Raw genomic sequence first — 27799 nt, forward strand, 5'->3', positions numbered from 1 at the left:
TGGGTAAACCAGTGACTATAGTGTGGGACTGATGGTTTTGATAACTGCCTGACTAACTCAAGCCATCCCTCTGCTCTGATTAGAATGTGTGAGCTGTACATTGGTGAGCCTCCACAATGCAGTGTATAACTTATTTGTTCAACCAGGCTTTTGATCAATATTTGTAACAGGGAATATGTGTTTCTCCTAACAGTTTTGTAATGTAACATTTTTACAAAGACAAAGCACCAGTGAGGTTTGCGGAAGGGCACAAATTAATAATTTGTGATTAAATAAAATATTGACTACAATACGACTCCAACAATACAATGTACTTCCTCACTTTTTTTTATATATTCCAGTGCCAAGTGTTAGAATGGGACAGATTTGATTAGAAAACAGGATGGAACTAAATCACAGAATTCAATGTTTGATAAGGAAATATTTGATTGTATAATATTCAGATTCCAGAAAATACACTAATATCTTCTAACATCTTATTGTAGATGGGAATCTAGAACAGAATGCATCTCATCTATGCAGAGAAGAAAACATTCATTTTATCACCCTAAAATAAAGAAAATTGAGCCTTGAATGTGTTTTACCCAAAGTTAATATACTTGCATACTGTAGTTATTACCCTCTGTTTTCAGGATAATTACAAAACGCTTAAAGCATTTTCAAAGAATGAGTCAGGACTGACTAATGTGGGTTTTTTGTCTAATGCAGAATTAAGAAATGGGGCCAAATTCAGTCCTGGTGTAAGCATACTACAACTTCATGACAGTCAGTGAATTTAGGCCAGGACTGATTTTGGCTCATGGAATAGGCAACTTTCATAACTGTTTAAAAGTGCATTATCAAGAAAGCCTACATAGCCAGCAAGAGCCATGATACCTGGTGCAGGCACTGAATCAAAATTCAGCTGAGTTATCTCTCTCCCCAGCTCCAACCAGGCTATTAATAAGATTTATTAAGCAGGCTTATAGTCTTTAGATAAAGAGCTATAAATATACTAAAGTATAAGTGGTGGTATTGACACAATTGAAATATTTATTAATTCTCATGAGAGTCACTAATTAAAAGCTTTTACTTTACTAAATTAAATGTATATTCTGCCAGACTAGTATGAAATACAGGTCACATTGTTTTATCCCTTGATAGCCTGCTGCACAGCCATGCAGCTTAGAGGGAACTTAGACCAGCACCCCCTGCTCTGAAGTGTTTCCATCATTTACAGGGTTTACAGTTTTGTTTAATGGCTTTTAGTCCCCCACCTCCCACAATAAAAATTGTTCCTGCACACCTATGTGACTCAGCCTTCCAGACAACGCTCTCACACTATATATATGAAACAGACCAGATTTCTTCTAGGTCATACAGTCCTCCAGGTGCCTATCCCATTACCCCTCTGTTGGTATCTCTGTAGCCTTCCCCAGGCTGAGTCTTTAAATAGTCCCAGCCCTGCTATGGAGCCATACCCCCAAGGCATCCACCCTGGAGACTGTCTTCCTACACCCTCCTTGGGCTCAGTCTTTACTCAGTCCCAGCAGCCAGCTAGGAGCCCCTCCTTTGCTCCCCTCAGTTCCTGCCAGGCACAATCTCTCTCTTGTTCCTCTTGTCCCTGCAAGCAACTCATCAGTCCATGGTTCTGCTGCTCCCCCACCAGCCACAATCCTCACTACTCCAGCTTCAGGCAGCAATTGAGTGACTGGCACTGCAGCTCCTTTTATATGAGCCTGCTGGGCCCTGATTGGCTGCTCCCTGTAGCCTCCCTCATTGGCTGCTTCCCTGTAGCCACTCTAAGCCACTTGGAGGACTTTTCTTTTGCTCCTCTCTTGGACAGGGTGTGGTAGGACCCTAAGGCCTCCAGCAGGGGGCCTCAGGCCCTGGTACACCCCATCACAGAACCATTCTGCATTAATATTTTAAATCACAACGTATTCTGTTCAATGACATTCTGCACTACTCTGTGGGAACAATTTCACTCTTAGGCTTGATCTGCTCTTAAAAGTCAACATAGCTACATTGGTCAAGTGTGTGAAAAAACATCCTCTAAAGTGCTGATCCAACCCACAGAATAGATGCAGCTATGTTGATAGAAGAATGTGTCTGTTGATGTAGCTACTGTCACTCAGGGAGGCGGTGTTCCTACAGTGATGGAAAAACAACTTCCATCAGTGTAGGCTGTATCTACACTACGGGGTTATGCTGGCATAGATATGGTTACTTAGCTATGCCAATGTAGTCTCTGTAGTGTAGACGTACCCTGAGTTACACTAGTGAAAATCTGGAATCACTCCATTTACGGCAATAGGCTTGATTCTCCACTACTTTATCTTGTGTAGCTATTTACACCTGTGCTAAGTGGGTATAAAATGCACTTGTAAACCTTTCTGCCATCTGTCAACTAGGGTTGGTGTCATGGGGTGTCAAGTCATGTGTGGTGAAAGGAAAGGGCAGAGGCAATACCCAGCCTTTTAGGTCCCATGCTGATGATCCTTACTATAAAGCATGGTATTACTGCCTAGTGACTGGAGTCAATAAAGCAGCCTTCCCAGTCAGGGCAGTGTGACCCAATGGCCAGAGTCAATAAAGGCATCCACTTCTCGGTACTGTGTAGCCTATTGGCTCATTGAGGAAGTGGGGCACCACCTAGAGAAGTGTGGCACCCTGGGTAGGGTGACAGGCCCTCCCTGCTCCTCCAAGTCCCAGCCTAGGGCCCTGGTGGTGCTGGGGATGCTCACCACAGAGTCAGCAGGGATCCTCCCAAAACACACTGACCGGTTCCCAGGTTCACCCACCAAAGAAGTCCCCTGGGCTGCTTCATAACCTTTCTCCTTCAGCAATGCTCTACAGTTTCCGCAAATCTCTGGAGTCCACAAGCGATGTAGCTCCAGCCTGCACAATCTCTTCTCCTGGAGTCCATCTGTAGTGCTGCTTGTCATTGCTCTGTAGCCAGGGCCTGTAGCAGCTCCCTGAAAAGAGTCTGCAATCTACATCCTCCCTCTTCAGCAGCCTGCCCAGACCGAGTTGGGCTGCTTCCTTTTATACTCTGCCTCCAGGCTGAGCATGCCCACCAGAATCAAAGGGGCAGGGCTTCCTCAGCGTGCAAAGTTGATATTATAGTTACCAGTCTAGAGTCCAGATCAATCTAGTGGCCAGCTAGGTTGATCACGGGTAGGGTGGAGCTGGGTTCCGTCAGTCACAACACAATGCTCTGGGGAAGTTTTAGCAGGACAAACCCAAAGTTTCATGGCAAGACACCCTGTTTATATAGGGATTTTCCTTCACTGGGAGCAATGAGTTTTGCACCGTCATGCTGTAATCAATTGTTGTTTGACAAGTGCTTGTTTTCTTAAATTGCCCTTCACATCCTTTATCTTGTTCTTTCATCAAGTTCCTCAGGGAGTTATCCCATGGTGGTTTTGATCACAGCTATCTTGTCCCCAATGATAGATGTCTGTCTCAATCTGCCCTCCCCAACATTTCAATAGGGGCGTGTTGCAGCCCCCTGGTGCCTTTGCATCTCTCTCCGGTTCCTCCCTCGTACATCTGGTCCAGCAATGGCCTCCACACTTATCTCTTAACACATACATTCCCCATTCACACACAAAACAGAATTCATTTACACCAGGGGCGGCTCTAGAAAGTAGGCTGCCCCAAGCAGCGCGGAGCGCTGTGCCGCCCTTCCCCGGTCCCGCGGCGGGTCCCCTCTTCCCGCGGCTCCGGTTGAGCTCCCGCCGGCATGCCGGCGGCAGGTCCACCGGAGCCCGGGACCAGCGGACCTGCCGCAGTCATGCCTGCGGGAGCTCAACCGGAGCCGCGGGAAGACGGGACCCGCCGCAGTCATGCCTGCGGCAGGTCCGCTCGTCCCGGGCTCCGGTGGACCTGCCGCTGGCATGCCGGCGGGAGCTCAACCGGAGTCAAATGCCGCCCCCCCGGGGAAACGGCCGCCCCAAGCGCCTGCTTGGCGCGCTGGGGTCTAGAGCCGCCCCTGATTTACACAGGACATTTTGAACAGGAACATCAGATTGCAATGCAAAAGAAAACAATCATGGCATTCTTTTACTTATTTTAAAATGCTAAACCGACAACAAATTGGTGACCCTCAAAGGTCTGTTACTGCCTTGAAATCAGTCCAGACACAGATTCTGGCTGATGTATCTCTACCCATTGGCCCATTAGGCCATTCCTTTCTGTTATTCAAAAACAGTGGCTGGCAGGATATGATCAAGTCATACACCAGTACATTTAATATATGCTACATTATTATTCTTTATCCTTTATTCTAAATGATATTAATACATACTACATTATTATTATTTATCCTTCATTCTAAATTATATAAAATACAAGAATAAAATCCTACTACTACACAAGAAATAAAGTCATATCTTGCTAAAGCAGCATGGTGTTGGCCTTACACCTGAGGATATTAACAATGATCAAAGGAAGGACTAATTTAAATGTATTCCTTAATGAAAAGCAATAGAAACCCAGTCCTTATTTTGGCTTTTATGATACAATAAAAGTAAAATAAATAAAAAGAATAAACTAATGATGATGGCAAAACCATAAGTGTTACCGTTCCTAAATTCTGAATGCAACCTAAAATGGTTATGGCAGGATACAGAGACCCTCTAGAGCATGGGTAACAGGCAGGGAGCTGACTCATTGTGCATGTCTCTTGCTGGCATGGAAGGGTAGAATAAAATGAAAGGGCTGAAGTACCCTATTAAATGAAATGGGCTAAACTAGCACAGAGCCAACTCAAACAAATGTGGGGGCCCCTGCAGAAACAATCAGTTGAGATTTAGGCCTGGTCTACACTAGGAGGTTATGTCGAATTTAGCAGCGTTAAATCGAATTAACCCTGCACCCGTCCACACAACAAAGCTATTTAGTTCGACATACAGGTCTCTTTAGTTCGATTTCTGTACTCCTCCCCGACGAGGGGAGTAGCGCTAAATTCGACATGGCCATGTCGAATTAGGGTAGGTGTGGATGGAATTCGATGCTAATAGCTCCGGGAGCTATCCCACAGTGCACCACTCTGTTGACGCTCTGGACAGCAGTCCGAGCTCGGATGCTCTGACCAGCCACACAGGAAAAGCCCCGGGAAAATTTGAATTCCTCTTCCTGTCTGGCCAGTTTGAATCTCATTTCCTGGTTGGACATCGTGGCGAGCTCAGCAGCACTGGCAACGATGCAGAGCTCTCCAGCAGAGGTGTCCATGCAATCTCAGAATAGAAAGAGGGGCCCAGCATGGACTGATCGGGAAGTCTTGGATCTGATCACTGTGTGGGGCGATGAGTATGTGCTTTCGGAGCTGCGCTCCAAAAAACGGAATGCGAAGATCTACGAGAAGATCTCCAAAGCCATGACAGAGAGAGGATACAGCCGGGATGCAACGCAGTGACGCGTGAAAATCAAGGCGCTGAGACAAGGCCACCAGAAGACCAAAGCGGCAAACGGAGCTCCGGATCCCAGCCCCAGACATGCCGTTTCTACAAGGCACTGCATTCCATTCTAGGTGCGGCCGCCACCACTACCCCACCACTGACCGTGGACTCTGAGGATGGGATAGTGTCGACGGCCGGTTCCTCGGAGATGTTCACGGACAGGGAAGATGAGGAAGGAGATGAGGAGGACAAGGCAGTCGACAGCGCTTACAACGCTGATTTCCCCGACAGCCAGGATCTCTTCATCACCCTCACGGAGATCCCCTACCAACCCTCCCCAGCCGTTTATCCGGACCCTGAATCAGGGGAAGGATCAGTCGGTAAGTGCTTTAAACATGTAAACATTTATTTTGAACAGAACAGGAATATTAACAAGGGAAAAGAAGATCTATATGAACGGGGATAGAACAGAAATCCTCTTGGGAGATCTCCACGAAGCTCTCCTGGAGGTAATCGAAAAGCCTCCGCATGAGGTTCCTGGGGAGAGCGGCCTTATTGCGTCCTCCGTGGTAGCACACTTTTCCACGCCAGGCTATCCTCAGGTACTCTGGTATCATTGCCTCACAGAGCATGGCGGCATAGGGCCCTGGTTTTTGCTGGCTTTCACGCAGCATGCGGTCTTTATCTGTGTCACTGATCCTCAGCAGGGTGATGTCGCTCATGGTGACCTGCTTTGAATTAGGGGAATGTTAGTATTGGGACTGCTTGCCTGTTCCTTTACATAACTGTAACCGGCGGTTTACAGCCACGCGGTGGAGGCGGGACAGGGGCAGAGTTCATGCTTTCCGGATTGCCGGCAGCAGGAACTGGCCAACGGTAGGAGCACTGCTTTGACCATGAAAGGAGGGCACTGCTATAAATTAAGTTTTAAGCAGCCAAAAGTCTACGGCTTACCATGTCTGCCTGCTACACGAATTCTGCTGTCCTGCCCCGCTTGTCTGATCTCCACTGCAAGACCCCAGGCACTGAATGCGAAGGCCGAAAATTCGAACTTGTCCTGAGTGCGCATGAGATAGGTGCTGTGCATGGTCTTGTTCACAGAGACAGACTATACTATGTTCATTGTTCGCAAAAATGTATCTTTGTAAGGAATTCACTCCCTTTTTCCCATCACACAGCTGCGACTGTCTCCCAACCTACCCCGGCATCCCCCTCACAGAGGCTGGCGCAGATTAGGCGGCGAAAGAAAAGGACACGGGATAAGATGTTCTCAGAACTTATGGGCTGCTCCCGAGCCGAGGCGGCCCAGCAGAGCCAGTGGAGGGAGAACCTCTCTCAGTACCAGCACTCAGACAGCGAACGGGAGGACAGGTGGCGGCAGGAAGACCAGCAGGCGACTCAAACGCTGCTTGGACTAATGAGGGAGCAAACGGACACGCTCCGGCGCCTTGTGGATGTTCTGCAGGACCGGAGGCAGGAGGACAGAGCCCCACTGCAGTCTATCTCTAACCGCCCTCCCCCGCCACAAAGTCCCATACCCCCCTCACCCAAAGTACCAAGAAGGAGGGGCGGCAGGGGCCGTGAAAACTGTCACTCCACCCCTGCAGAGTGCTCAAGTACAAGAAGGCTCTCATTCCCAAAATTTTGATAAGTCCTTTCCTTCCCGCCTCACCCAAGCCCCCATCCCAGTTTCATCCCCTAACTGTCTAGTTGATAATAAAAAATACTTTTCTGTTAATTACTGTTTCCGTCATGTTCTTTTAGAGGAGACTGTGTTTGAAGGGGGGGAAGAGGGTTGGTAATTGGACAGGACAGTCACCTTTACCAGGGTACAGACACGGGGGCAGGTTCAGCAGCAGGTCACACACACAGTGCAGTCACTAGGCACCCTGGTCAGTCTGGGAGGTGGTTTTCATGTTCTGTGGGGGGGGGCTATGTGACTTTGTGGCGGGTGAGGGCGGTTAGAGATCTTATGCAGCGGTCCTTATCCTGGATCACAGAGCCACGCAGCAGGGGATCTGTAACCGTCCTCCCCCGCCACAAAGTCACATAGCCCCCACACACAGAGTCCCAAAAAGGAGGGGTGGCAGGCTCCGTTGAAACAACCAGTCCCCCACTGCGGACCACTCTAGGAGCAGGAGGCTGTCATTCCTTGAGTTTAGAAGCGGTCTTTACATCACTACACACCCTACCCACCATAGTCTGCGACCCAGTTTCAACCCTTTACCGCAAAATCAGTAATAAAGAAAACGGTGTTAATTAACAAAGTTCCATGTATTTTATTTTTAAGCGTGCGTTGGAAGGGGGGGAACGGGATGAACGGGGTATGTAACTGCAGAGGATAGTCAACATTAGCTGGGTAAAGAAACGGGGGCAGGTTCAGCTTCTCTGTAAACAAACTTAATAGTCACAGGTTACCCTGCTCACTGAAGAACCTAGCTTTCAAAACCTCCTGGATGCACAGTGCTTCCTGCTGGGCTCTTCTAATCGCACGGCTGTCTGGCTGGGCGTAATCAGCAGCCGGGCTATTTGCCTCAACCTCCCATCCCGCCATAAAGGTCTCCCCCTTGCTCTCACAGAGATTGTGGAGCACACAGCAAGCTGCAATAACAATGGGGATATTGGTTTTGCTGAGATCTGAGCGAGTCAGTAAGCTTCTCCATCTCCCCTTGAGACGTCCAAAAGCACACTCCACCACCATTCTGCACTTGCTCAGCCGGTAGTTGAAGAGTTCTTTGTCACTGTCCATGGCGCCTGTATAGGGCTTCATGAGCCAGGGCATTAGCGGGTAGGCTGGGTCCCCGAGGATCACTATAGGCATCTCCACATCCCCGACAGTTATTTTGTGGTCTGGGAAGAAAATACCTTCCTGCAGGCGTCTAAACAGACCAGAGTTCCTGAAAACACACGCGTCATGAACCTTGCCCGGCCATCCGACGTTGATGTTGGTAAAACGTCCCCTATGGTCCACCAGTGCTTGCAGCACCATTGAAAAGTAGCCCTTTCGGTTAATATACTGGCTGGCCTGGTGGTCCGGTCCCAGGATAGGGATGCGAGTGCCATCTATAGCCCCACCGCAGTTTGGGAATCCCATCACGGCAAAGCCATCTATGATGACCTGAACGTTTCCCAGGGTCACTACCTTTGAGAGCAGTTGCTCAATGATTGCGTTGGCTACTTGCATCACAGCAACCCCCATGGTAGATTTGCCCACGCCAAAGTGGTTCGCTACTGACCGGTAGCTGTCTGGCGTTGCATCGTTTCCAGAGGGCTATGGCCACTTGCTTCTGCACAGTCAGGGCTGCTCTCATCCGGGTGTCCTTGCGCTTCAGGGCACGGGACAGCAACTCACAGAGTTCAAGGAAAGTGCCCTTACGCATGCAAAAGTTTCACAGCCACTGTGATTCATCCCAGACCTGCAGCACTATGCGGCCCCACCAGTCCGTGCTTGTTTCCCGGGCCCAGAATCGCCGTTCCAGAGCATGAACGTGACCCCTTGCCACCATGATCTCCGTGGTGCGGGGTCCCGTGCTTTGTGAGAGGTCTGTGCCACTCTCAGACTTCATGTCCTCACCGCGCTGCCGTAGCCTCCTCGCCTGATTTCTCAGCATCTGACTGTGAAAAAGGTGGATGATAAGGTGCGAGGAGTTGACAACGGCCATAACTGCAGCGATGATCGCAGCGGGCTCCATGCTCGCAGTGCTGTAGCGTACGCACTGTCACTCACCAGAAAAGTGTGCAAACTGATTGCCCGCCGGCGCTTTCAGGGAGGGAGGGCGGGAGTGACGGTTGAATGAAGACAGTTACCCAAAACCACCCTCGACACATTTTTCCCCCAGCAGGCATTGGGGGCTCGCTCCAGAATTCCAATGGGCAGCGGGGACTGCGGGAACTGTGGGATAGCTGCCCACAGTGCACTGCTTCCAATGTCGACGCTTGCTCCGTTAGTGTGGACTCACAAAGTCGAATTACTGTCCTTAGTGTGGATACACATGTTTGACTTTGTAATATCGGTTCCACAAATTCGACTTAAGTAGAATCGAACTACTCTGGTAGTGTAGACATACCCTGAGTGTATGACCTTCTCCCCAACTTTCCTCAGACTGCTATGATGCCACAGCAGTTAGGGGCAAATAAGGAATGTGTCCAGAACTGGTGTGTGTATTTTTCCCTTGGGGTATCACAGAGCTCTCAGTCCGCACAAAACATCTTGTACTCCACAGCTGGTAGCACTGGAGTATGAGTGGTAAATGTTCCACTGTGATTTCAACATGTTTCCCTAGTAATGTAAGGTTCCAATGATCTCTATGGGCTCTATGGAGCCTTGAAACAGGGACCATGTCTTCTCTCTTTACACAGCACCTAGCACCATGGGGCCCAGTTTGGATGGTGAACTCTTAGTACTTCCAGAATATAAATAATAAATAACAATAACCAAGTGAACCAGGCCAGAAACCTGGAGTTCTATAATGGTTCCTTAGTATGCAGTGTTGTTGTAGTTGTTTTTGGATTGCCTTGTACTGTACAAAGCGGTTGTTGTACCAAATGTTAAAGGAACTTTTTAGCTTGAGTAGGGACTTTTGGGTTTTTTGTTTGCTCATGCTCCTCGCTCATGCTGATTGTGGTTTTGATTTGTTAAAGCTGATTAATTTTCCTCACTGGACAATAGAAACTTTGGAGGAAAAAAATTGATTGATTACATTTTGTTTTTCCATTGGCCCATGTGAATTGCCTTTGAGAGCTTACAATGGTCTAATGTGTCTTAGATTTCCAAAAGGCAGATGCAGGGCCGGCTCCAGACCCCAGCGCGCCAAGCGCGTGCGCTAGGGGTGGCATTTTGCCGGCAGGGTGGCAGGCGGGTCCAGCGGACCTTCCGCAGTCATGCCTGCGGAGGGTCCGCTGGTCCCACAGCTCCAGTCGACCTCCTGCAGGCATGACTGCGGACGGTTTGCTGGTCCCGCGGCTCGGGTAGACCTCCCGCAGGCATGACTGCGGATGGTCCACCGGAGCCGCGGGACCAGCGAACCCTCCGCAGCTGCGGGAGGTCCACTGGAGCCGCGGGACCAGCGGACCCTCCTCAGTCATGCCTGCGGGAGGTCCGCTGGTCCCGTGGCTCTGGTGCACCTCCCGCAGGCATGACTGCTTGGGGCGGCCAAATTCCTAGAGCCGCCCCTGGGCAGATGCATGGTTCATGCTGTGCAGTCAGATACACAACTAAGTTAGAACACACATACATAGGTTAGAAAATCAGAAAGTGACCTTAAAATGCAAGTCAACCTGGATAAATATGTCAGGGCAGACTGCAGTAGATTAAGCCTCTATTTTAAAACTAGTTTATAATCTTAAACACATTTTTCAGATTCTATTTATAAATAAGCTAAACAAATGTAGTGAATGCAATCCCTGGGCCAACTCTTGCACTTTTTTGTGTAGGTATACTTGGGAGCAGGGTAGATAAGAGTACAAGAATCCCCTTCTCTACTCAAAACATATACGCAGCAGCTAGACAGAATGTCCACAGTGCTTCCTTCAGTGCTAGGTGAGTAACCTGGCTAATAGACTTAGTAATGATCCATGTGGGGTTTGGTCTGCTATTTTGGTGGCATGGCCAGACCACTGGCCATTCTGTACATATGCTGCCATTGGCAGCATGTTCTGAGGATATATGTGTATGCATTATTCCCTTTTGGATTAACAGTGAGTGTTGCTGAACCTATTGCTTCCAGAATAAGGAAGCAGGATGGCTCGTGGATCCTCTGCTTGACTACTCCTACTCCATGGCGCGGGGTCCCGTGCTTTGTGGAGGTCTGTGCCACTCTGACACTTCATGTCCTCACCGTGCTGCCGGAGCCTCCTCGCCCGATTTCTCAGCATCTGCCTGTGAAAAAGGTGGATGATAAGCTGCGAGGATTTGACAATGGCCATAAGTGCAGAGATGATCGCAGCGGGCTCCATGCTCGCAGTGCTGTGGCGTCCGCGCTGTCACTGACCAGAAAAGTGCGCGAACAGATTTCCCGCCGGCGCTTTCATGGAGGGAGGGCAGGAGTGACGGGCATTGGGGGCTCGCTCCAGAATTCCAATGGGCAGCGGGGACTGCGGGAACTGTGGGATAGCTGCCCACAGTGCACTGCTTCCAATGTCGACGCTTGCCCCGTTAGTGTGGACTCACAAAGTCGAATTACTGTCCTTAGTGTGGATACACACGTTCGACTTTGTAAGGTCGATTCCACAAATTCGAGTTAAGTTAAATCGAACTACTCTGGTAGTGTAGACATACCCTAAGAAAAGTAATACCACTCCACTTAACAATTAATGTCATCATGTTTGAGCATTGATCTTATTAGTCATTCTTCCTTTGGATCTTCCATAACTTGTGACAATGTTCCCTCTTTTAACTTATAAATTGCAGCCTTTTGGCAGTGGCAAAATTCCAAATAAAATAAGTCTGTGTTAGTATCTCAAGTCCTGAGCCTGCTTTCATTGAAATCAATGACAAAACTGTCATTTATATTGGGACCAGCCTATAAATTAAAAATTCTGCCCTCAGGTACACCCTTAGAACCTTAGTAGGGTATGTGTTTGTGTATCAAGAGAGAATTTGGTCAATTGGCAGGCAATTTAGACCTAAAATGTAGAGTTTAGCTAAAAAAAGAAAAACAATAACACCTACTACGCATAGAAATCAATTAAACAGGTTTTCTGGTTGAATATAATCTTTTAAAGTTTTTGCAACTATTGCAGGATTGCTGTTGCATGAGAATCTGAAAGTGAACAGACTACAAACAAAATGAAACTATCTTAATTGTCAAAGTTACATAAAATGCAAAAAGTAAAAGTAAACTGGATATAGCAAATTATTTTTAGTTTTGTAATGTACAGCATTAGTAGCATAATCATAGGGTTTTTTAATATGTGAACTTCAACCTGGCAGTTTCCCTTTAACCACTTCCCTAACCACTGGACCATCCTTCCTCTCCATGCAGAAGAGAGACAATAGTCACCATAAATGGAAAGACCAAGGACAGCAGAAAATGTGGATCAATAAAGTTTGAAATAAACAGAGTATTTGCAGGGTCCCATCTTGCTAAGCACTGACCAGCTGCACGCACTGGTACTGGGGTTGTAGTTGGGTTTCAGTGAACGGGGGGATTCAGTTAACCGGGGTTTCCCTGTACTGCCTACGGGTGATGTTAAAAACTCTGCTTCCGGCCCTGCTGGCGCCCGCCCCCCAGGGACATGACAGCCTGGTCCAGCGCAGCTTTCCGGTATCGACCCTTCTTCTCCGGCTGTTCCGTGTGTAACTCACCCCGGCCGCTCCCTGCTCCGCCATGGGCGGCGCCCGAGGCGAGAGGGGCTGACACGGCACAGGCTGGTCCCATCCCCCACCCACACCCGTCACCGCGGCGGCTTCCCCGGCCCAGCCCAGCAGCCGGCTCCGCCGCTCAGGGAGGGGAGCAACGCCCCGCCCAGCCCGTGGCGAGGCAGGCCCCGGGAGCCGCACTTCTCCTTCCCCTTCCCGCTGCGCTCACTGGCCGCTCCTGCCAGGCTTGCCCAGGCTCTGGTCTCTCCGGCCCGCTTCCCGCCGCTCCGCCCGTCCCCGGCGGCACCATGTTTCGGTTCCTGCGGGGCTTGGTGCTCCCCGAGGCTGCCTGCGAAGAAGCCAACAGCAGCTCCAGGTACGAGAACCTCTTCAAGAAGCTGGACCTCAATGAAGACGGGAGAGTGGACATCGCCGAGCTCCATGCGGGCCTTAAAGCCCTGGGCATCCCCCTGGGCAAAGATGCAGAAGAGGTAGGGGCTGGCTGGGGCTGGGGCTGGAGTGTGTGTGAGAAGAGGTGACTCCTGTGAAAAAGCTCTGGGCTCCGAGGCAGTGAGCAGGCACTGGCCTCTGCGGTAGTGAGTGGGGTGTCCCCAGTGACCACTCGCCTCTGGCCGGTGGGCCCAGCCTGCCCGGGAGACTGTCTACACTACAGAGTTTTGTTGGCAAGAGGCAACTAAACAGTGGATGGAGGTGTACACACTGCAAGGTGCCTCCCGCGGCAAAACTCTCCTGCTTTGGCAACAAAATAAAACCATCTCGACAAGAGGCGCAGAGCTTTTTTTGCGACAAAGTTAGATGGGCTAAATGTCAGTGGAGACACCATGCTTGGTTTTGATGCTGTTAGTGGCCTCCAGGAGGTGTCCCAAAATGCCCATCCTGACCGTTCTGGTCAGTAGTTTGAACTCTGATGCCCTGCACCCAGGTACACAGGTATCTCCCCGCTTCCAGGGCTGGCTTTAGCAAGTGCGGGGCCTGATTCCTGGGGGGGGGCAGGGCTTGTACTCACTGGGCGGTGCTCCCAGTCTTTGGCAGCACTTCGGATTGCCAGCCAGGGTCGTGGGGCCGTGGGGCTGCCACGCTCCAGCCGGAGCTCCGGACGGAAGAGCGGGGCTGCAGGGCTTGCCGCGCTCCGGCCGGCGCTCTGGCCAGGGGAATGGGGCTGCCGAAAACCCTGGCGGAGCTAACTGCCGCTGGGGTGAGTAAAAAAAAAAATTAAAAAGGCGCCTAAGGCGCGGGGCCCTCTTAGGTGCGGGGCCCGGGAATCGGGCGAATCGGCCTAAAGCCGGCCCTTCCCCCTGCTTTTAAAGCCAGCTGCTGCAAAGCTCTTTGTCTTGCCCTGAATATTACGATTACTTCCCCAGCTGTTTTTTTTTTTTTTAAATTTATTTGCTCTGTTGCCCATTTCAGATCCCTTCTGCCCTGCGGTGGGGTATAAGGCCGAACCCATTAGAAGAAGCAGGCCATATAACCAAAATGGAGCTAAATTTCTAAAGTCATTTTGCTACATTTAGATATATCTTGTATAAGAAGCGCCTCCTCCAATATGTGTTAGTGTAAATCAGGAGTAACTCATTTTAAATCAGTGGAGTTACAGTAGTCTAGGTGAAAGGAGAGAGAGGCCTAAAATATGCAAAACCTTTTTGTCAGGGTTCTGGTGGGAAACAATTTTTTTCCTTTTAATATGTCTAATTTAGATATCTTAGGCCAGACAATTTTTTAACTAAAATGCCAGGACTGCTCGAGTCATTAGCTGTTTATAACCCCAATCTTTGAAATGGATCTGCATTTCAGTGGGACTCCATGCTGTCATAATGGTACACTTGCGTGCATCTAATTCAGAACTGAGGCTTGTGTTTTTAATTCCTGAGTATACAGTTTTTATTGTAGGAACTATCATGTATAGGCTCTCTGTAAGGCTGTAAATAGATTAAATGTCCTGAGTCAAAATTTTATTAATAGCTTGGCAGTTGGTAATTCTGTGGGCAGTAGGGCTTGGTCTTGCTCACAGTGTGTCATCTCTGGTATCTCACCACCCCTTGTTGCATGATACCTGATAGCACATTCCAGGCCCAGCATAATAAAGAGAATGATTTTGCTGATTTTGGCCCTGGCTGCACAATTTACATCTCTCTGCCTGCATGATCTGAGTCCTGGCAGTGTAAGTTCCTCTTGGGCAGCAGATAAGAAAAGTTTTAGCACCCTCACCCGTCAGCCTCTGTGTCAGTGGGGTGTAACATTAGCACTGGCTACTGAAGAGCAGATGCCAGTAGAAATGATGAGTATGGGCCTGGCCAATGGAGAGTTAAAATACTTTTTTAGTTTATATGTTTATAGGACACATTCCATGACTCCACATACACACAACCCCAAAACATTCATACTTCACTGTGTTGTGATGTTCTTGTTGACCCATTGCACTTGCATGCACTTTACTGTCAGTGACATAATTTCATTTATGAATATAAAAATCTGACTATATTACAGAAATACCATTGGCCAGATTCTTAGCTGGTGAAAATCACCCTAGCTGCACTGAGTTTCATGGAGCTATGCTGAGTTACACCAGTTGGCTAGGGGTATATTGTGAAATGGCTTATCATACATAATTCTGTGGATAAGAATCTTCTTATGGTAAGGTGATTTTATTCTGAGAAGGCAACATTTGGTCCAATGTGTGTGACTTTTAATTAGATCTCCTTGTTAGCCAAAGCTGGTGAGATTGGCCTTACTAGGATAGCTAATCTTAAAAGTTTGCATTTATTTTAGTTATCTTCAATTCGTATTGACTTTCCAAATTTATTATCAAACCTGAGATTAGTTTGGCAAGATAGATAACTCTATCCAGTGTCACATACACAGTATATCTCAGACTTCCATGTAACACAGTGGAGGGCAAACTACAGCCCGTGAGCTGGATCTGGCCTGTCAGGGCTTTCAGTAGGGTTCCCTGCCTGCCCTGGCCCTGCGCCGCTCCTGGAAGCGGCTGGCACCACATCCCTGCAGCCTAAGGGGGTTGGGGGGGGGCAGAGGGCTCTGTGCACTGCCCTTGCCTGCAGGCACCGCCCCCTGCAATTCCCATTGGCTGGGAATGGGGAACTTCAGCCAATGGGAGCTTTGAGGATGGTACCCGCAGGTGAGGGCAGTGTGTGGCGGAGCCGCCTGCCGCACCCCACCACCAGGAGCCACTGCTGGGCATGCTGTCCGCTTCTGGGAGCGTTGCAGGACCAGGGCAGGCAGGGAACCTGCCTTAGCCCCTCTGCATGCCGCTGCCACCCCAGAGCCGTTCAAGGTAAGCCGTTCAAGGTGTTGTGCCTGAGCCCTCACCCCTCCTGCACCCCGCACCCCAACCCCCTGCTGCACCTCTCCTGCACCCCAACCCCTTGCCCTGAGCTCCCTCCTGCATTCCACACCCCCTCCTGTACCCCAGCCCCCTGCCCTAAGCCCCTTCCTGCACACCACACTCCCTCCCGCACTCCAACCCCCTGCCCCAGTCATACAGTCATGGCCCTGCATACAATTTCCCCACCCAGATGTGGCCCTCAGGCCAAAAAGTTTGCTCACCCCAATGTAACATAACCATAGTGTAACATTATGCATTTCTCTTATTTTTATTATATGGAATAAATAATTTGTTTTTTAATGACATGCATGATTGATTAGGCCTCCACTTATGGAAATAAACGTGTGTGTGTGCGCGCGCACTTATCTTACAAAGGGAATGGGAAACGAGGACAAAGTGGCCTAACGATAATGTTACATATAGTGTGTATTCTTAAAACTCATCACTTTCAAGTTGATCTTGAATAAATAAAAGATTACTGTACTTAAAGGAGCTTTTAGCTTCCTGACTGTCCTTGGTATTCATTCATATTCTATATTGTCATTACCCAAGGCAATTTATTAATATTCATACAGGAAAATAAAACAGGAAATGCACTTTTGAGATAGAAACACATCATATGGCCTCCAAATCAGAGGGATTCATTTTGTTTTCATCTGTAAGGGTGCAAATCCAGAGCAGGTCCACCAAAGTGAATGGAGTAACAACTGTGTAAAATAGGTGCAAGTGAGACCAGTACTGGATGCGTTGAATTAGAAAGCCTGATTTAGTTGCAGTGTTCAAAACCACCATTGCAATGGGTGGATTTGTGTTCTTTATTTTTTCTCAGTTATTTAAGGGAGGGACGGTACAGTCTGTTTGCTTAACTGTGAGAATTGTCAGTTTTTAATTGCATGCCAGCAGCGAATGTCAATCCTACTTTGTATGCTCAATATTGAAAACCTGTTGCACCAGTTTCATACCTGTAGTAAAGTTGGCCTTTTACCTGGTGCAGGGGATGAAGTGTGGGTGGGGCAACTTAGGGACCCAGGTTTTCTCATATTTAAGGGAAACTGAATGTTTAATTTCTCTACCTACCACACTGAAAACTCTGGGAGTCAAAATGCCATTTCTAAGGTTATAAGTAAAAAAAGTTTTATCATGGCAACCTCCTAATAATTGTCAGCCTCTCCGGTTTTGCTTGATAACTTTTACATATGGAAAAGCTGAACCAAATGTAGAGACTGAGAATCTCTCTGCCAAGTACTGCTCAGTTACATCAGTGTAAATTGGAAATAAATCCATAGAAATCAGTGGAGTTACCTGGATTTACAGTGATGTGACTGAGAACAGAAATTGTCTTCCCTTTCTTTAGCTGCTACAAAATTTAAAAAACAAAACAGAACCAGAAAAACCCTACCTTCCATGAGTCATGTCATGCATGCAAGGGTGGGAAAAATATGTGGAATGCACTCAACTTCTTGTATGTTGGTCTATGTCAGCAAAATGTATGTTATTCAGGGGTATGAACATTCTGCCCCTCTGAACGAGGTAGGCTACACTGACATAAGCATTCATGTGCACAGCAAGAGAGCTTCTCCCTACACCTTGGGCATGTCTATGCTACAGAATTATTTCAACCTAAGTTATGTCAGCATACAGCTGCCACAGTAATTAAATTGCATTTGCACGTCCATCCTATGCTCCTTCTCACACCAACATAGCTTATGCCTCTTACAGAGGTGAGGTTTTTTTAATGCCTAGACAAGAACTCTCTCCCATCAGTATAGAGCGTCTTCACCAGATGCACTACAACTGCATAGCTGTACCGGTGCAACTGTGACACAGGCAGCCTCACCTCCAGCTCTTTTCCTGTGCTTTGGTAGCTACTCAGTTTCTTCTGCCCTTTTCTGAGTCTAAACAAAGTAAAATTGTCCTGTTCTGGTGCTTTGTTTCACTTCAAGTCTTAGACTTGGTCTACCCTACAAATGTATGTTGGTATAAGTATGTCACTCAGGGATATGGAAAGTCCACATTCCTGAGTGACATGGTTATATCGACATAACCCTCAGTATAGACAGTACTATGTCATCAGGAGGGCTTCTCCTGTCAACATAGGCACTGCCTCTCAGGGTGGTGGAGTACCTATGCTGTTGGGAGAAGCTCTCCCATTGGCTTAGATAGCATCTTCTCTAAGTGATACGGTGGCACAGCTGCACTGATGTAGACAAGCGCTAAGGCCTGGTCTATGCTACGAAGTCAAGTTGATGCAAGGCAGTTTATGTGTAAATTTCGCTCCCACTGGCGTAACTGTTCCACTACACTGACTTACTAACTCCACCTCCATGAGAGGTGAAGAGTCAGTGTTGATATAGTACAGTAAAAGCTCTTCTATCCGGCATGTTGAGGGGATGGTGGAAGCCGGTAAGTGCAAAATGCCGTTTAACTATGAGGGAGGGAGTTTGGGTGTGGGAGGGGGCTTGGGGCAGCGAGTTGAGGCATGGGAGGGGGTGCAGGGTGCCAGATCCGGGGGGGGCGCTCACATTGGGCAGCTCCCTGCAAGTGGTGACCTGTCCCGGTTGTTCCTAGGCAGAGGCGGGGCAGGCAGCTCTGTGCGCTGCCCCATCCTGCCCCAAGTGCTAGCGCCACAGCTCCCATTGGCTGGGAACCACGGCCAGTGGGAGCTGCTGGGGCAGCACCTGCAGGTGGAGGTAGCACACAGAGCCACCTGCCATGCCTCCGCCTAGGAGCAGCCGGGACAGGTCACTGCTTGTGTGGAACCGCCTGAGGTGAGCGCCCCCCACCCCCGGATCTGGCACCCCATACCTCCTCCCGCACCACAACCCGCTGCCCCAAGCCCCCTCCTGCACCCAAACTCTCTTCCAGAGCCTGTGCTCCACACCCTCTCCTGTGCCCCAACCCCCTGCTGACCCCACGCCAACTGGACTATAAACTGGAACTTCAATGAAGATCAGAAATGCCAGTTTATAGAGCTTTCTGGTTGGTGAAGTGCCGGATAAAACAACTTTTACTGTAATTAGGTCAACGCAGTGTGAATGTAGACTCTGCATTGCTTACAGTGACTGCTGCTGGCTTTCAGAAGCTTTCCCACAATGCACTGCAGTGACAGTATTGTCTGTACAAGCACTCCTGATGAGGACATGCACCGCCGACACAAGAAGAGCATAGTGTGGACATGCAAAAGCGATATAATTACTGCCATGGTTGTATGCTGATGTAACTTAGGTCAGCATAATTTTGTAGTGTAGACATGCCCTAGGTGTAGACAAATGCAAATTCAGTGCATAAAATTAAGTACACATATAAGTCTTTGCAGGATTGGGGCCTATGAAAAGATGATAAATCTCATGCTTCATGGTGTAAGTTAACTACTTGAATTGTTCAAGAAGAAATTTCCCTTTCATATTAAAGGATTATATAATTGGCCTCTTGCATAAGTAGTCTTTTAAAGAAGCATCAGATAAAGGTCACTGTCCATTTTGAGATAATGGACTAAATAGTATGCGCTGGTATTTCCTCTTCCCCGTCTTCTCGTTCAACTTTATTCATTTCCAAACATTCTGGCAAGTGAAATAACGTTGTAGCTATATGAGGATTTATGTGCACAGCCCTTAAAGGTAGAATAATTTATCTCACAAAAGGACCCCATAGAGCACACTAATAAAAATATGAGGAATTGATGGTCTACTTGTCCTTCATCTTGTCAATTTGCAACAGACCAAACCCAGACTTCTTAAAAATTAGAAATGTGCGTATATGAAAGGCTGCCAGAATGGCACTGATTATAGTTTGTAGTATATACTACTTCCCAGAATCAAGTAGAGGCACAGATCACATTACAAAGTTGCACAGAAGCCAAATGGACACACTATTTCAAGTCAAACAAAGAGGAAATGCAATATGGCCACAGTATCATATGGCTTTCCATAGACAGCATTAACTATAATAATACGGTTAATGCACAGTCATTCTGAATAGTGGAAAAAATCCTTTTGCAGAGAAGCAAAAGGAAAATAGATACCGATTTCTTTTTAAAATGAGAGAGCAAGAAAAACTGGGACCAGATCCTCAGTTGGTGTAAGTTAGTGTAGCTCCGGTGATCTGATCTATTCAGAATACACTGAAGGTGTTAAATTAGCATCCCATGAACAATGCATTTACATGTAGAGTTCTATTTTTGTTCATCTCATCATATTGCATACCAAACTTTGTGATAAAGCTGAAGATGGAAAAGAATTTTCAGGTGTTAGTTTTCAGAATGATAGCAGATTATTCGGCTGTTTATTATATATCTAGACCCAAGATAAGACTAGTGAGATGTTATCAGATTGAATATTCAAGTTCCAGTGACAATTTATGGTCTGGGTTGAATTACTTTTATTTAAGATAATATTTTGACATAACGGGCCTGATACTCATTTATACTAAGGGTATGGCTACACTGACGAGTTGCAGCGCTGGTAGTTTGCAGCGCTGGTCGTCTAGCTGTGCAGGGCCAGCGCTGCAGTGTGGCCACACTGACAGCTACCAGCGCAGCAGTGTGGCCACATTTGCAGAATTTGCAGCGCTGTACTGAGAGGTGCATTGTGGGCAGCTATCCCACAGAGCACCTCGTCCTGTTTTGGCGCCGTTTTGCCGCTGAGTATTGTGGGAAGGGGAAGGAAGTGTGTGGGTCATTCCGCTTCCTGTTCCAACGCCCCGTGGTGCATCGCTTCAATTCCCAGCAGTACAGTTTCCCCGTCCACGTTTCTAGCCATTGTGAGTGCAGCACGCTTTCTGTGTGAAATGGAGCCTGAGCTGCTGAGGACTTTGCTGATGACTGTCGCCAGCACATCACATTTGGCAGTTGAGCTATTCCTTCAGCTCCAAAGTGACAGTGAGGAGTCCGACGATGATCTGGATTTGCCTTATGCGGGTGACATGAAATTGCTTGTGGCGGTAATGGAAATGCTCAGCACGGTGGAACGCCGCTTTTGGGCTCGTGAAACAAGCAGTGAATGGTGGGATCACATTGTCATGGAAGTCTGGGATGACGAGCAGTGGCTGCAGAACTTTCGTATGAGAAAAGCCACTTTCATGGGACTGTGTGCTGAGCTCGCCCCCACCCTGCGGCGCAAGGACACGAGATTGAGAGCTGCCCTGACGGTGGAGAAGCGTGTGGCTATTGCAATCTGGAAGCTGGCAACTCCAGACAGCTACTGATCGGTCGGGAACCAGTTTGGAGTGGGAAAGTCGACCGTGGGAATCGTTTTGATGCAAGTTTGCAGGGCCATTAATCGCATCCTGCTAAGGAGAACCGTGGCTGTGGGGAACGTGCAGGACATTGTGGATGGCTTTGCAGAAATGGGTTTCCCTAACTGTGGAGGGGCAATAGATGGGACACACATTCCTATTCTGGCACCACCCCACCTAGCCTACGAGTACATTAATCGCAAGGGGTATTTCTCTATGGTTCTCCAGGCGCTTGTGGATCACCGTGGGCGTTTCATTGACATTTACACAGGCTGGCCTGGAAAAGTGCATGATGCACGCATCTTTCAGAACAGTGGCCTGTTCAGGAAGATGCAGGAAGGGACATTTTTCCCAGACCGAAAGATCACAGTAGGGGATGTTGAAATGCCCATTGTGATCCTTGGGGACCCTGCTTACCCATTAATGCCTTGGCTCATGAAACCCTATACAGGGAAGCTGGACAGGAGCCAGGACCGTTTCAACTACAGGCTGAGCCGGTGCCGAATGACTGTGGAGTGTGCTTTCGGCCGTTTAACGGGGCGCTGGCGGGCACTTTATGGGAAGCTAGACTTGGGGGAAAGCAGCATCCCTGCGGTTATATCCGCGTGCTGTACCCTCCATAATATTTGTGAAGGGAAGGGTGAAACATTCAGCCAGGCATGGACCAATGAGGTGCAAGTCCTGGAGGCTGAATTTGCACAGCCAGACAGCAGGGCTACTAGAGACGCCCACCACAGGGCAACAAGGATTAGGGATGCCTTGAGGGAGGAATTTGAGGCTGAAAGCCAACAGTAATGTTTTTTGCCTTGACCAGGAGTGACGTGCACTGGTTACAGTGCTTTTAAGTGCCTGTGTTTTCCTTGCTGTTTGTTACCTGTGTTTTCCTTGGGGTTTGTTATCTTTCACTTTATGCAATAATAAAAACTGTTTCATAATCAAATAAATCATTTATTTAAAAAAAAACATAAATGGGCAGGGGGGTTGGTTGTTGAACTGTGCATTCATAGTTTTGCATATGTACTGCCAGGAGTGCTGTTGTGCACCTCAGGATTGTACTGTTGCATGGTGATGGGGGTTGAGTGCAGAGGGTAAGGGTCGTAGTTCTCTGGGCTCATAGGTGACCGTACAGGTGTCGGGGGCAGCTGGTGATGGTGTAGGTAAGAACCTGGATGCTGGGGAACGGGACTTGGAGCTGACATTGGTGCATAGGGGAAAGAGGTTTGGGAGGGTGGGGGTTTGGCACGGTAATGCTCTGCCTGCATTGCTACCAGTGACTGCATACAGTCTGTTTGGCGCGCCATGAGGTTTATAAGCTGCCTCATGGTTTTCTTCAGCGTCAACGCCTTTCTCCTGCTTTTTGTTTCCTTCCAGTGCTGCATCTTTTCTCTCCATTCCTGCGCAGTTTTATTCTCTGCTACACACTGGTTCATAACTGCCTTCACCAAATCTTCTTTGCTTTTGTTAGGCTTCCTTCTCAGGTTCTGAAGCTTTCTTTCAGTCACTGATAACACCAGACCAGGACTAGTCAAGGACACTGTAAAAAATCAGCAAATGATACATTTTAATAGAGCCTGCATTGTGTATAATCTGAAGTTAGTTTCAAGTCTCACACTGTAGCATTCCTCAGACATTTCAAACACAGCTAGAGAATTCACAGCCTCCCAGAAATGGTAAGTTAGGGTACAGTGCCTGATTTTGGGCTTTGTTAAAGGCAGGCAGCAAGCAGCACTTGGGGAAAGCAGCACTGCCATGTCCCTCAGGAATTAACCCTGGGGTTCCTGCCATGGTTTGCTTGGGCAGGGGTGCTTTTTGCTTCATGGGTACAGTGCCTGTTTTTGGGCTTTGTTAAAGGCAGGCAGCAAGCAGCACTGAAACACTCCCTCCATTTCCAAGATATCTCCCTGCTGCGGGTTACCAAAGAAGCAAGGGAGGGTCTCCTACAACAATGCGGATTCCGCCCTGGCCCCTATGCAGCTTGCCTGTGTTCAGCCATGGTTCCCCCACCCCTCCTGGAACAGTGGCGCGGACGCGTTAGCCTGACTGGGACAGGGACCACACTGGCTCTCCCTTTAAACTTGGTCACGCGAATTGCCTATGCTCTTGCAGAAACTTTTGAAGAGATTACAGAGGCAGATTACCACAACGTGATAGACCACATCAATGGGATATTCCATGTCTAGGCATGCAGGCATGCAGCCATACCACCCCCCCTCCTCTCCCAAAACCTTTGCATTGCAATAAAAGCTGCTTACCTGGGACCTGCTCCTGTGATTCTTCTGTACCAAGCCCCAGGGGCTGCGACTGGCTAGCTTCCTCCTGGCTTGAGAAGAGCTCCTGACTGCATGCCTCCTGGGACTCCGGGGTGTCTTCCCCCACCACAGTAGCCTCACTGTCTGCTTCCCCCTCCCCCTCCCCCTCCTCTACCGGCTCTGAACTGTCTATCGTGGTCCTTGGATTTACAGAGGGGTCACCCCCATAAATCACATCCAGCTCCTTGTAAAACCGGCAGGTCATGGGGGCAGCGCCGGATCTGCGGTTCCCCTCACGTGCTTTGCAATAGGCACTCCGCAGCTCCTTTACTTTAACCCTGCACTGCAGCGCGTCACGCTCATGGCCCCTTTCCAGCATGGCTCTTGATACCTGGGCAAAGGTATCATAATTCTTACGGCTAGAGCGCAGCTGTGCCTGCACAGATTCCTCCCCCCAAACACTGATGAGGTCCATCAGCTCGCCATTGCTCCATGCTGGGGCTCGTTTGCCACGTGGAGGCATGGTCACCTGTAAAGATTCACTGATTGCACTCCACACCTGGCTGAGCAAACAGGAAGGGGATTTTTAAAATTCCCGGGGCATTTAAAGGGCGGGTCACCTGAGGCCAGGGCAGTAGAGTCTGACCTGATGAGCAGAGTGGCTGAACAGGCATTCTGGGATACACCTTATACCCTGGAGGCCAATCACAGCGCTGGTGTGTGGCCACACTTGATGACCAGCGCTGCAGCACCAGCGCTGGAATCCTTATTCCCCATGCCGAGTGAGGTGTACGGCCAGCGCTGCAGCCAGGGAGTTGCAGCGCTGGAAGTGCCCTGCAGGTGTGGCCACTTACTAATTGCAGCGCTGGTGGAGGCTTTCCAGCGCTGCAAATTGCCAGTGTAGCCATACCCTAAGAGTATGTCTACACTTAACCCTGCTGTAGCAATTCGGTGTAGCCACTCCCTACATTGATGGGAGAAGTTAATTGACCTCCACAAGAGGCAGTAGCTATGTCAATGGAAGAATTCTTTTGTCTACTTAAGCACTGTCTATACCAGGAGTTAGATCTGCTTAACTGTGTTGCTCAAGGGTGTGGATTTTTCATACCCCTGAGAGATGCAGCTGGATCAGTTTCACTTTTTAGTTTTGAGCTGGCCTAAGACCTCTTTACATAGCTCGGACAGTGTAACGGGACCTTAAGGTGGGAGTAAATTACATTTATACCCATATGAAGGCCCCTTTACACTTTCAAACTGGCGTAAAGGAGCCTTAGTATAAATGAGAATCAGGCCCAATGATATTTACCTCTCAGCAATTGGTTTGCACTAATATCAACATTTTATCAGGTAAAATTATTTTTCTTTTATGCCCTGAAAATAAACCAGCAAGTGACCCAGAAGTCCAGTTTTAGTTCTAAATACATGTTCCCTAGACCTGAAAACACTGCAGAACATTGAAGTGTATATAACATAAAGAATAGAAAAACAAAAAAATAATTTTAGAATGCTTTCAACTAAACCAAAGTTTTTGAGGTTTGCATTTTCTTTATAGTTCTGTCCCTTTTGTCTGAGAGGAGGTTTAAATGCATAATTATACCACCATATTTATTACGGCATAGCTAAGTATGTGTGTAATCTGATAATTGTCTATTTTAAGTCTTAAAATACCACAAAGCTGAAGTGTTTGTGTGTGTGTGTGTGTAATCAGATTGAAACTTGTCATAGATGTTTCTAGCATAGAAAGCATGTCCCCCTTTTATTTCAGCTATTAAAAAAGCAACGTCCCACCTCTCCCCTAAAAGCTACATAACTGAAATTAATAACAAAACTATGTGACATTTATTTTTCTTGATGAGACAAGGTGAAGTAAGCAGTGTTTTAGGCCAAATTAATCTAAATTAGTGCCTCTTCATTATAATGTAACCTGGATAATAACATTTCAGAAGTGGCTGTAGCTGCAGCAACTGTGTGAACAGAAATTTGGAAAGCTTTCCAAAAGCAGACACTAACTACATTTTGAATCCATATAGTACAGGGTTTACCCATGAAGTTTCTCACACATTTCTCTCTCAGTTCCCCAATTACCCCCACCCCCCATGTTCCATTCAAATTGCATGACTGAGATCTTTGTTTCCTTAATTCTCCCATTCTTGTGTCCTTCCAAGCCAGATAAGTCTTCTGTTGCGCTGAATGTCAGCTGTCTCATTCCCTTCTCTGTTCTTAGATACTCTTTTTGGTAACTATTGATTAATGAGTAATGAAATTGCAACATTACTTCTCTTCAGATCTGCAATAGGGGGCATGGAAGGTCCCAAACCTTACCATAAGCAATGTCTTGTCTTGTAGACTTCAATGATGAAAAATCACAAATGTTTCCTCAGTAATAAATCTGATTTTAGTTTTAATAGGACATGCTGATTAATTAAAATGAAATAATTTTTAAGACCCCCAAGCCTGCCGTATGCAGCAGGTGCTAAGTCTCCATTAAAAAGATATATCAAGTGTGCTTCTCATACTTAAGCCTCTGAAAAGTGAAAATTAATCTTTATGTACATTTGGGTTTCATTGGTTTTTTATTTTATTTTTTAAGTAATGCTTGATGGTAAGGTCAGGATTTAATGAAAAATGTCATAAGTGATTATACCTCTTCCTCTTGTTGCTCCAGCTCATAGCAACAGAAATTGCCCCATATGGACCCCAAGTCAGCAAAGCTCTTATACATGTGGTTAACTGCTTTGCTGAATAATGGTTTTGAGTCAGCACAAATGGGCCCAATCCAGTGGAAAACTGTTGATTTTAATCCAAGACTGGAAGACCCCATGATTCTAGGTTTGTCTACATGGGGACACTCAGGAAAAATTAATCCAAATTAGCTAAAGGTGTGAATTAAAACTGGATTAGTTAAAGGGCATTCAGTTTTATTTAATTAACTTCCAAAGTGAATTAAAATAAACTGAATTAAAACCACTTTAATTCAGAATGAGAGTGTCCACACAGGGGTTTAATGCAGTATAACTAAACTAGTTTCAGTTCACACCTTTAGTTAATTTGGATTCATTTTCTTGAGTGTTTCCATGTAGACAAGCCCATGTGACAGGCTGTCCTACTTAATGGACAGATCACCCTGCCAAATATGTCCGGAGTTGCAAGGAATGCAGATGGAGAGCTCATGCAAAGACAACTCGTATCTCTTATGCTGTGCTGCTTCAGATCTTGGCAACTTTTGACTCCCAATCCATGAGACTGAGGGCAGGTCTACACTAGAAGTGCTACATCGGTTCAGCTGTACCGATGCAGCTGTGCCACTGTAGCATGTCTGGTGAAGATGCTGTATGCTGACAGGAGAGCGCTCTCCCATTGGCATAATTACTCCACTTCCGTGAGAGGGGGAACCGCTGATGACATAGCGCTGGTGTGGACAGCACTTAAGTCACTGTAACTTGCATCGCTCAGGAGGGTGTCATTTTCACACCCCTGGCAAAGTAAGTTAGACCAACTTAAGCAGTTGTGTAGACCTGCCCTGAGTTGCGAGAGTTAATCCAGGCTTTAGAATAGCCTTTTCTGCATGCCATAGGTAGCAAACGATGGGCTGGCATCTGATTGGCTAGGCTCATTTTGTGGATTTTGTTGCTTTGCATGGACTGGTGAAAAGAAGATCTCTTGCTCCCTGGTACTGTAAGAAGGGAGAACTTCAGGTCAATAAATGGTGTAAAGTGCTAACAGGGACAAAGTTGTCATATAGTGATCAGCATCACACACTTATATATCATGGTTCCTTCAAGCTTCTTGGATGGATGGATTTCAATTTTGGGAGCAGGAAGAGGCCACTGCATATATTTTAAATGACAGCAGTACTCCTGGGAAGGAGGGGAAATAATCCAAAATACAATGTCTGGGTAGGTAAGCCTGGCCTCAGGTTCATTTGGGTTTAAAAGGATCTATACTGGAACTATCCCTCAGCCACTGCAATGTGGAAATACTGATTTATTTATAGTGTTGTATTTAGTGTATTTAATAGTGTCATTTACAGAGTTCCATAAGTGTTCTTTAGAGATATAAATAGGACAAGGGGCCAAAGTTAGGCTTGGTGTTAGGGGTATACATCCACTGAAGACAGTGGAGTTGCACTCACTTAAGTAGGGTTGAATTTGATCCAAGAAGCTTGCAGTCTGATACAGAGGTGACATCAGACTAGGATGCAAAGTTAGATCCCATATGAAGGGATATTCAGTAAGCAAGCTTTCCTTTAGCTATACCCCCTCTTCAGTCTAGG

General features: G+C 47.5%; 1 protein-coding gene across 1 annotated transcript in view; it reads left to right on the forward strand.

Moving 5' to 3' along the window:
• Nucleotides 1-12611: 12611 nt before the first annotated feature.
• SLC25A24 (solute carrier family 25 member 24) overlaps nucleotides 12612-27799 on the forward strand; it is a 46506-nt gene continuing 31318 nt past the window's right edge. Inside the window, exon 1 of the mRNA XM_039486239.1 lies at nucleotides 12612-13175. Within this exon, the coding sequence (XP_039342173.1) occupies nucleotides 12621-13175 (555 nt within the window). The 5' untranslated portion in view covers nucleotides 12612-12620. The remainder of the gene's footprint in view (nucleotides 13176-27799) is intronic.

This window comes from Mauremys reevesii, linkage group 8, assembly GCF_016161935.1.
Source record: "Mauremys reevesii isolate NIE-2019 linkage group 8, ASM1616193v1, whole genome shotgun sequence".
Taxonomy (NCBI): domain Eukaryota; kingdom Metazoa; phylum Chordata; order Testudines; family Geoemydidae; genus Mauremys; species Mauremys reevesii.